We start from the raw sequence: 9892 nt of genomic DNA on the forward strand, positions 1-9892 counted from the left end.
TGGGGGGGGGGAGCAATATCTGCAGGGACAGGAGGCGTGGCTTGCCTTAGACCAGAGGAAAAGGCGTCACAGTGGGGGTGGAGCAGAGACCCCATCAGGACACGAGGGTGAAGGTTCCAATTTATGACAAGGACTCTGAAGGAAAGGCCATGCCAGGACACAGATATGGTCCCCAAGGGGAGGGGGTCTTCTGAAGCAGGAGTTCCCACCACTGCTGGTTTTCCAGGCAAGGCTAAGTGACCGCCCAGGAAAGCTGCAGAGAAGGCCAGTCTCCTTTACCCAGCTGCCAAGGTCTGGGCTGGATGGTGATGTGCTGCGTAAACCCTGGGCTCCAAATGCAATGTCAAGTGAGCCCGTGGAGAGAGCCTTCCCTGGGGAGGATGGGCAGAGCTTCTCATTGTCCTGGAACCTTCTAAAGGCATACTAAGGAATTATAAATAGCATGATTGGTGGCTTCCAAGGACTGCCTTGTGGACCAATTGCTGGGCAGTGGCCTAGGCTCGGGCCAGCAGCAAATTGCAAAGCTGAAAGGGTCTCAGTCTCTCAAGAAGCCCTCTCCACATACTGTCAGCTGGAGGAGGCAATGAAAGTTGACTGTGACCCCTAACAAGGGGAATAGGAAAGAAGAAAATGCTAATTTGAGCAGACACTAGTTGCAGTCCCTTCTGCGTTTCAAGGAGTAGGAGAGGAAGTAATTCCTGTGTGTAAAATTAAATCTCTTCTCTGCACTCTTGCTGGTTCAGAGGCCACGGGAACAGGAGAAGAAAAGCTGGACTTTAGGGTCCTTCCACTGCCCTGTCCTGCCACTGCCCTGCCCTCCCTGGGTGGGCCCACAGGACAATGGGCTAGCAGACAGTCCTAGCCTCTGACCAACCTGGAGGCCAGGGCTTGGGAAAATGGCTCTTTCTAATAACCAGGGGAAAGCAGGCTTCTCAAGCCGGTCTAGGGAAGGAGTAAAGAGCCCAGAGGGGCAGGAAAGAGAAAGGCACAGCAGGCCTCAGCCCCGGCCAGGCAGGCCCACCTTCGGCTAAGCCTCACACCAGTCTTGTGTGGGTGGTGCCCCTGCTCAGCAGAGGCAGGGGTGGGAAAGGACCAGCCTACCCAAGGGCCATGAGGAAAAGCCCCAGGGAACACATCCCCGGCCCCCAGGCCTTTGTACACAGAAAACCCGAGACTTCCAACGTATTTGGACTGGGGCTCAAGCCATTTAAAAATATGGCACCCAGAGCTCCTCACTGGGTGCACCCCAGGGCACTAGACATCTGGGTCAGCAAGGAAGCAAACCCAGGGGTGGCAGAACCTAACTCTGGGCTCCACTGAATGAGTCAGAACAGCCTGAAACTGAGGATAACTTGGTGGCACCAGATGTCTTGTGTCCCTTTCTGGTTGCCTCAGAAATCCCAGGGTCCCAGAGCTGGAGATTGCCACACCCCCACCTTCACTGCTGTCCCACCTCAGCCATCTTTCCAGTTAGCTTCAAAGCCTTCCTGAGGCGGCACAGAGGTGCATGCCTAGGCTGGAGCCCCCTGAGGACCCTGAATCAGGCTCCCACGGATGAACTGTATGTGACGGCTGGGGAGGGGCAGGGCTGGGGACCAGGCAGCATGCAGTCCTGGGGAGGGGGAGGGAGTGCTCGTTGGGATCCATCATTACGGGTGGCTGTGAGCCAGCCTCTCCTCCCGGAGGCTATTATTGTTCCTGGGCTCAGAGGAGGTGAGTCCCTTGCCAAGGTCACCCAGCAGCAACCCCTGGGCTCAAAGCCCAATCACAAAGCTGTGGGTGGCAAAAGCAGGTCTGGTGCAGAGGCCCAGCCAGCCTCTAAGAACACTGCTGAGGCAGGAGCAGCGAGTCCCTGGGCACATGGGCACACAGGCCTACAGGTGGACGCCTGGAAGCTTAAGCACAGCTAAACCATCATGGTTCCTTGATTTCTCTGCTACTAACGTTCCCCGGAAGACTGCTTTCCGTCACCCCAGCAAGGGGCACTCTGAGAATGCCTGGGCATAGGTGAGCCTACCATGGTCACCAAGCACGGTGACAGGAACTGAGCTGGCAGGAGGTCACCACTGTAGTGCAAGACATGGGAACAGGGCCTCTGAAGTAGGCAAAAAGGGACCTGGGAGGAAGGGCAAGTGTCACCGGCCCCATTCCTGCAGACCCTGAGAATCCCAGACTGACCAGGACAAGTGTCCTCGCCACAGCTGTGCCCTCCAGGATGGGCAGTACCAGGCAGGCAGCCGTGTCCAGCCCAGCAGCGCCTCCTATTTCCCTTCCCCTTGCCACTTGTGGAGCCCCACTGCCAGCCCCCACCACTCCTCCCCTTCTCACCCAGCGACCCTGGCTCCAGGTGTGTGGCCCAGCCTCACCTCCCCTGGGGCCCACGACCCCCTCCCAAGGGGAAGCTGGTGCTGTCCTGGGGCCCACAACCCCCTCCAGAGGGGAAGCTGGTGCTGTGTCCTGAGGCCCACAACCCCATCCTGAGGGGAAGCTGGTGCTGTCCTGCTAGGATATTGCAGTAGCAGCCTCTGCTTTCCACTCTCCCTGTGTCACCCTGACCGTGGGTGGGCAAGCCACAGGCAGACCAGGGAATGCCTCAGAACAGGGCAGGAGGCACCAGGCAGGGTGTGAGGGAGGAGGCCTGGCTAGGGAGGAATCAGTGCTTGGTGGAGGACAAAGTGCCCAGGGAAGTAGGACAGAGGTAGCCACACCAGGGCCACCAGAAGGGACCTCTGGGGTCCTGGCTGTGCTATAGGACTGAATCTCCTCCCAAGGGACTGCTGCAGACTCACTTGCTCTGAGGGCTTTGATGAGGCCACAGTGAGAGTTTAGCAGCTTTATTGACCAGACTCATCAGCAAGAATACAGTGGAGGTGGGGCCTGTACAATCCGACCTGGCCAGGGGTCCGCTCCCTAGAGCCAAGTCTGGGGACCTCAGTGTCCCCTGCCAGAGCTCACCCAACACCTGCTCCAATCCTCTCTTGAAGAGAGGGACTGCAGGCCAGGCGTCTGGTCCTGGAGGAGCTGGAAAGGTGAGGGAGCCAGGAGCAAGGCCACACAGGGCACAAGCCTGTCCCGGCAGCTGGCAGGAGACAATTCGTGCGGGGCAGAGGGGGCGTGCAGGCAGGTGGGCAGGCGGCCAGGCTCACCACACAGAGCACTTATGAGCAGGGTTCATGGGCGAGTCCTTGGGACAGTGGAAGGCCCGGCCGAACTCTTCGAACTGGGACACACTGCCCAGCACCCTGGTGTTGGGGGAAACCCAGCCATTGAGGATCCCAGTGGCCACTCTACCCCAGCTGCTGGCATTAATTTCTTCCCTTCCTGCCCGCTGCCCCAACCAGGCTGGCAGGTGGGCATACCTGTAGTGCTCGGGTGCGTGTTTGTCAGTCAGCACCTGCAGGTAGATGGACTGAGACCGTCGCTTGATGCACCAGTTCTGGGCCACAGAGAGAGCAGATGGGGGTGGGGAATTGAAGCTGGGCATCTACTGCCCACCCCCATGCCAGGCCTGGGTAAGGCAGGGCTGGGGCAGAGTCTGGATGTGGGTCCCACCCCAGCCACAGGCCAGTGCCGCCCCTGCCCACCTGGGCAAAGGCGATGAAGAAGAGCTGGTCATGCGTGTACTTGAGACGGTGCAGCGGGTGCTCTGGGCCGTGCTCCCGCACCCACTTCTGGTAGGCCTGGGGGTGCAGAGTGTGGGGCTGCTACTCCCACCCTCCTTGGGCACAGTTCTCCACCCCTACCCCCTCGGCTCCTCCCTGCGTTGCCAGCTCCTACTTACCCCAGCTGTGCATGCCACCCACCATGCTCTGTGGTCAGCTTCAGGGCAAGCTGACCAGAGCCACTTCCTCCAGGTAGCCCTCTTTGATCTCCCAGTAAAGGCCTGACTCATGACCCCTTCACCCCAGCCCAGGCCAGAGCTCAGCAAAGCAGGCCAGGAGGGTGGCCATGTGTCTGGTCTGAGGTCCTCATCAATTTCCACCATCTACCATCAGAGATGAAGGGCAGGCAGGGTGGCTCACATAGTAGGCCAGCTTGAGGCCACCCATGTCTGCGATGTTCTCGCCAAGTGTGTGCTTCCCATTCACCTGCCGGAGTGGAAGAGGCAAGTCTGCATGGAGCTGCTGGCCTCCCAGGCCTGTCTATTCTGGGCCCTGGCCCCTAACCCCAGCCCACCTTCTCCTTTCCTTTCCCAGAGACTTTGAAAAAAGCATTCCTCCTGCCCCACTCCCGCATGTGCCGTGGGGGTGTGAACTCCCAGCTGCCTGTGTGCTTGTGCATAGGAACCCTGAGTGTGTACAGGGGTCCGGCACAGGTCTGGACTTGTGCCCTTGAGTGTGTTTGTTCCCAGTCCATGCCCAGCAGGGCTGGAGGGCACGAGGGGCAGGGGGCCTCACCCGCTGGTTGTAGACAGTGAAGTTGTCATAGAGGCGCACAATACACTCTGCTTTGCGCAGGAAGCGGCTGTAGGAGGCCTCAGTCCACCAGTGCAGCAAGTTCCCTGAGCGGTCGTACTGACCCCCTGTGGACAGTGGCAGGGCAGCAGAGACTGACTCTTACCCCAGAGCCCCTCCTTCATCCACCCGTTAGCCCATCACCGCACCCCACTGCCTGTCCTCCCTCCCCCCGGCCACCATCCCAAGCTCCACCAGGCCTTACCCCAGTCATCGTAGCCATGGGTCAGCTCATGCCCGATGATGGTGCCAATGCCCCCGTAGTTCAGAGACCTGGGCCACAGCAGCAGGGTCAGGCCCCAGCTTTCATCTGCCTTTTAAGAGCCTAAACTGCTGTACAGGCCCCTGGAGATCCCTGGACAGCTTGGGAGGTGGCCAGGGAAACTAGAGAGGCATTTGCAAGGTCCTGGGCCCTAAGTCTCCTTGGGAGCCATGAAAGGGTTCAAATCTGCCCAGCTGCCTTTTAGGAAATAACAACTAGCAAAGCTAGAGGGGGCTACAGAGAGTTGGAGGGGTACAAGAGGGAAACTAAGGCACCCTTACCACCCATACGGAGGCTCCTTATCACTAGGGTCCCTCCACTTTTTAAACACCTGAACAAGCCTAGAACAGGTAAGGGGGCACCCAGGAGTTGAAAAACAAACAAACAAATAAACAAACCCTGATCTTCTAAATGAAGACTATAGGGAACCAGGGTCCGAAGTTGTCACGACCCATCCCAGTTCTGTAGCAGTCAAGAACCCAACCCCCAATCTGCAGAAGGGACTAGGACTACCAGGGACCTCACCCCTCAGCCACATCCAGGGGAGCTTCCCTACTCACTGTGGGAAGTCAGGGTCATACAGAGTGGGCTGCAGGATGCCTGCCGGAAACACTAAGGGGAGGCAGTGGTCAGTGGGAGACACACCCACATTCAGGTCCCGCCCCCTGGTGGAGACATACCCCCTTACCCATCTGGTTCTTGTTGGGTAGGTAGTAGGCATTGAGTGCCTGTGGGGGCAGCAGCCATCTGTGGAAGGAGGCTACAGTCAGCTGGGGCGTGGCGGGGGTGTGTGGCAAAACCCCTACTTCCCTCCTTCACATCCTGGCCTCCTTCTTGAAGGCCGTCTGAAGGGCCCCGCCACCGCTAACTTCTGACTGTGAATCTCTGGGCCCTCTCTGGGCAGGGCCACCACCCTGTTGGCCCTACACCTTGCACCTGGCATGGATCTGATATGGTTTGCTCCACCAGCCCTGGCCTTGGGAAGGAGCTTGCTGTCCCACCCCATCCCTGCCCAGAACCCCCTGCTTGGGTCCAGGCACCCACGTGGACTTGTCCACCTCCTGTCGAATCTTCTTGACAGAGAGCTGGATGCTGAAGCGGATGCTGTTCAAGATGTTCTTGAAGTAGGTCTTCTCATGTACCTCAAACTGCAAGGGGAGCAGTACTCAGGGCCAGGCCACCAGCTGAGGAGTAATGAGGCTTTCTCTGTGTCTGGTGGTGAGCTTCCCAGGTGTCTGGGCAAAGAGCCTGGGGAAGCATGCCCAGTGAGTCTGGGCAGGGCAGGGGGAGTGGGACCCACCTCATACTCCTTATCCACAGCCTCTGGTTTGAGCAGGAAGTCTGGGTAGCCAACCATCACCATCATGTACTGGAGCTGCAAGTGAGAGGACAGGTGAGGAAGGACCAGGGCATCAGGAGACAGCCCCCTCACTGCCATGGGAGGAGGCTCTAGGCCAGCCCAGGTCCGGGGATCAAGGTCAGGTTGATTCTTCAAAGGTATTTTTGTTTCTTTTGATATCTCTTGTTATTCCCCAGCATCTGGCACCCTTAGGCACCAGAAAATGTTTGTGGAACCAACAATTGTGACTCAGGTCCCACCTTACCTTGGCCCGAGCAGCAGCCTTGGTCTGGGCATCCATCCAGTCCAGCTCCTCCAGGCGCTGGCCCAAGATGTACTTGATGTCTTCCACCAGTTGCTGCACCTGTGGGTTTCAAGGATGCAGCCACGAGGCTTTAGATCTGGCCCCAGCATCTAGAACCCAGGGTGTCCCTATAATTCAGTGCCACTTCCTAAGCCCAGGGTGCAATATTGAGCACCAAGGAAAGACCTTGGAGGTGGGGATCCACACCTTGCACTCTGACAATAAGCTACAAGCCCAGAATGGGGAACCTGCCCCAGAAAAATTCCATACATTCTTAACACCAAGCCTCCTGAGCATGACGGAGAAAGGTGGGCAGAAGCAGGGCAGAGGAGGTCACCTGTGGCTGAGAGAGCATGTTGAGACCTTGGGGGAAGGACCCTTGGTGAGCAGCAGTCTGGAATGCTCAGGGCTGAGCCCTAAGCTGAGGCTGGGCCCCAGCTACAGGGAGATGTGTAAGGCTTCCCATCCCCCACACCCAGCAGCACCTGGACACCCACCCCGAACCCAGGGCAGCCTGACCTTGGCTTTGCTGGCAGCTGAGAAGTGCTCATGTACAAAGAGGGCACCAAGCGCCATGCCAAAGTGGCGGTTGGCCTGGCCTAGGCAGACACGGGCCAGCTCCTGGGGCTTGTCACTGCCCTCCATCTCTCTGGCCAGTTCATGCAGGGCCTCACGGAACGGTGGGGACAGGTGCTCACTTAGGACCACGACCACACGCCACACCAGGTAGTTGTGCAGAATCCTGGGGGAAGGTGGAACAGGGGCGTGTCCAGACGCACAGGCATGGGGGCCACCCCAGGGAACCACCTGTGGCGCCAGTGACCCCACACAGGGGCTGGACCTGGTCCCCACACTGCCCTCAGAGAAGGGCTGTCAGGTCAGTCCTGGTAAGCAGCCTGAAGTGTCCTGAGCCCCACTCGCACAACAGGACACAGTCCTGCTACTGACCAGCCCTGACCCTGAGGGGTCACAGCCAGCACCCTTTCCTGACTAGCTATGGGGTGGGACAGGGGACACTCAGGGCTCTCTGCCTGCCTCAGGGCTGGCCTTGATCAGCCCCTGCTCCTCCCCAAGGTGGGCAGAGGCCAGGAAGCTGGCCCTGAGCTGGCCCTGGGCCAGCAGAACTGCGGCCACACCGTCCCTCAGAGAAGCCACCCTGTCAGCCAGCCCCTGCATCCCCAGTGAGGACTGCAGCTCAGCAAGCCACAGCCTGCCCTGCTCCACAGGCAGGGGGAGCTCCAGCACCAGAACCCAGGACTGCACTCCTGCTCCAGGCTCCCCACCACCTCCCCACAGGGCTCCTGCACACAGGCACAGGCGCAGGTGGATCCAGGGTNCGATTCCCGCGGCTCCGCTAAACACCGCAATTACTCAGGGAAATTATTCGCGCCCTCCTCCGGTGCTCTGCCCGCTCGCCCAGCTCCTTGCTGCCACTACGTTCCCGGGCCGCACTGGCCTCCAGGCGACCGGGTAGCTCGTGCTGCACGCGGCTTCCCGGGTCGCGGGCAGCCTGAGCGGCCCCCCGGGTTGCGGGCAGCCTGAGCGCCCGGGGACTCACTCACGCGGATGACGTAGCGCGAGGAGTTCCTGTCGTCCAGGCTGACAGTGAGCGAGAAGAGTGCAGCGGCACTGTACACGCCCTGCGCCTTGTACAGCAGCCGGTTGAGGTCCCAGCGGGCCGCGGGCCCCGGGCGCTCGGCCGCACCGCCCAAGTCCCAGCCCCCGCAGTCCTCGATGACCTCGAGCATGGGCCGCGGCCCGAGCCTCTCGATCTCACGCATGTCCAGGCACGAGCGGAAGAAGGCGCGCACCTTGCGCTGCGCTGCGCCACCGGGGCCCCCAGAGGGCCGCGCCAGCAGACGCCGCAGCCGCTCCTCGTTTTGCTCGCCGATGGCCGCGATAGTGCCATAGGTGAGCTTGTCGTCGGGGATGGCGTGACGCCGCAGCCATCCGCCACACGCGAACGAGTAGAAGTCCTGGCACGGGTCGATGCTGGCGTCCAGGTTGGTGGCCAGGAATCGGGCAGCGCGCGCAAAGGCCTTGCGCTCGGGGCAGCCTTCGGGACACGCTCCGCCGCTCGCTGCTCCCGGGCCCAAGTACTTGAGCGCCAGCATGGCAGCCAGGATGGCGCAGAGACCCGCAGCGAACACCAGCCCCGACAGTAGGCACACCTCGCGCCGGTTCCAGCGCGGCAGCCCTGTGCGGGCCCCGGATGCTCCACGCCCGGAGCTCAAAGGGAAACCCGGGGGCAGTGATGCTCCGCGCGTGCCTCCAGCGCCGCACCGACTCACGTACTTGACCTCCTGGAACTCGTCATAGTGCGCGGTCATCGAATATGGGGCCTCCATGGTGCCGAGCCGGTCGCGATGCACGCCTTGGACGCGTCTGGGGGGTTACACCATGAGCCGAGCTGACAGCCTCCTCTCGGGCGTCCTCATGGCCCGGGCCTCAACTGCGGGAAGGGGAAAGACAGCTTAGAGAGGCGCTGCAGCCGCATGGAGCCCACGTCTATGGCTAGGCAGGGCGGAGGCCTTTGTCTGTGGGCCGAAGGTCACCCGGGTTCCCCAACCGCGGCCTAAACCTGGCCTCTCTCCATCACCCGGGGAAGGAGGGAAGAGGAAGGCTCAGTGTGACCACCACCTCTCGAACGCACAGTGGAGTCTTTTAACCGGTCTCCCCTCCTCCTGCACACACATGCCTGCTGCAGGTTCGGGAAACTCCTGAAAGAAAGCAGGAGGGCACGGGGCCTGGCACGTAGTAGGCCTTCATTGACAGGCGGTTTCTCTTCGCCTTTCTTGTCCAAGACCTGCTCCAGCCAAGGCCAGGTGGGGGAGGGGGAAAGAGCAGAGGCTGTAGAAGGAGGTGCGGTACTGGGCGACTGTGCAGACCACATATCTGCCTTCAGCTCTTCGCACTGCACTGCGAAGCTCAAAAGCCACTAAAGAACCTAACTTTGTCCTCGAGGAAGCCCTCTATATCTTTTCTAATAGTCTCTGGCTCCTTCTACTCAGTGGCCCAAATGCCAAGCGGCAGCACCCTCAGCCAGAGTCGTAGACATCCCCCAACCCGTCGGTCTAGACGGAGAACCCAAGACTGGTTCCAGCCTCTGCCTCCGTCCCCGCCCGGGCTACTCCCGGCTTCAACAGGTTCTCCCCAGAACCCAAACTTGGGGGAAGTTTCACCCCCCGCGCTAGCGAGCAAGCACTGCGCGTCCCGAGCCCTGGGCTGGGAGTCTTCTGCGCGGCGCGGCGCAGTCCGCGGAGCCCGAGAGCTGAGCCCTGGAGTCGCAGCTGCAGCCGCAGCTGGAGTCAGAGCCGGGAGCACGCAGACAAAGCCGGAGGATCGGCGCCGCGGCCACGGTGGCTGAATGTGGCTGCAATCGTGGTCCTAGGGGCAGCAGACTCGAGCGCCACTTACCAGGCAGGTGCGCGCCCTGGTCTGGCTTGGACAGAGCGGATCGAGCCGGAGCCCGGGCCCGAGCCGGAGCTGAGCAGGGCGGGCGTCCGCTCTTTCCGTGAGCCCGCCGCCTCCTC

At 60.7% G+C, this 9892-nt stretch overlaps 1 protein-coding gene across 1 annotated transcript; it reads right to left on the minus strand.

Moving 5' to 3' along the window:
* Window positions 1-2826: 2826 nt before the first annotated feature.
* On the minus strand, window positions 2827-9892 carry Ecel1 (endothelin converting enzyme like 1). The gene is made up of 15 exons (XM_048807993.1): window positions 9777-9892; window positions 7816-8811; window positions 7643-7713; window positions 6879-7229; window positions 6321-6419; window positions 6017-6091; window positions 5761-5864; window positions 5405-5463; window positions 5277-5328; window positions 4660-4727; window positions 4398-4522; window positions 4023-4088; window positions 3585-3680; window positions 3360-3436; window positions 2827-3242 (listed from the first exon to the last, which is right to left on the minus strand). The coding sequence occupies exons 2-15, from the start codon at window positions 8705-8707 to the stop codon at window positions 3143-3145; spliced, it is 2235 nt and encodes a 744-aa protein (XP_048663950.1). The 5' UTR covers window positions 8708-8811; window positions 9777-9892; the 3' UTR covers window positions 2827-3142.

The sequence above is a fragment of the Marmota marmota genome, unplaced genomic scaffold (genome assembly GCF_001458135.2).
Source record: "Marmota marmota marmota unplaced genomic scaffold, marMar, whole genome shotgun sequence".
In the NCBI taxonomy this organism is placed as follows: Eukaryota; Metazoa; Chordata; class Mammalia; order Rodentia; family Sciuridae; genus Marmota; species Marmota marmota.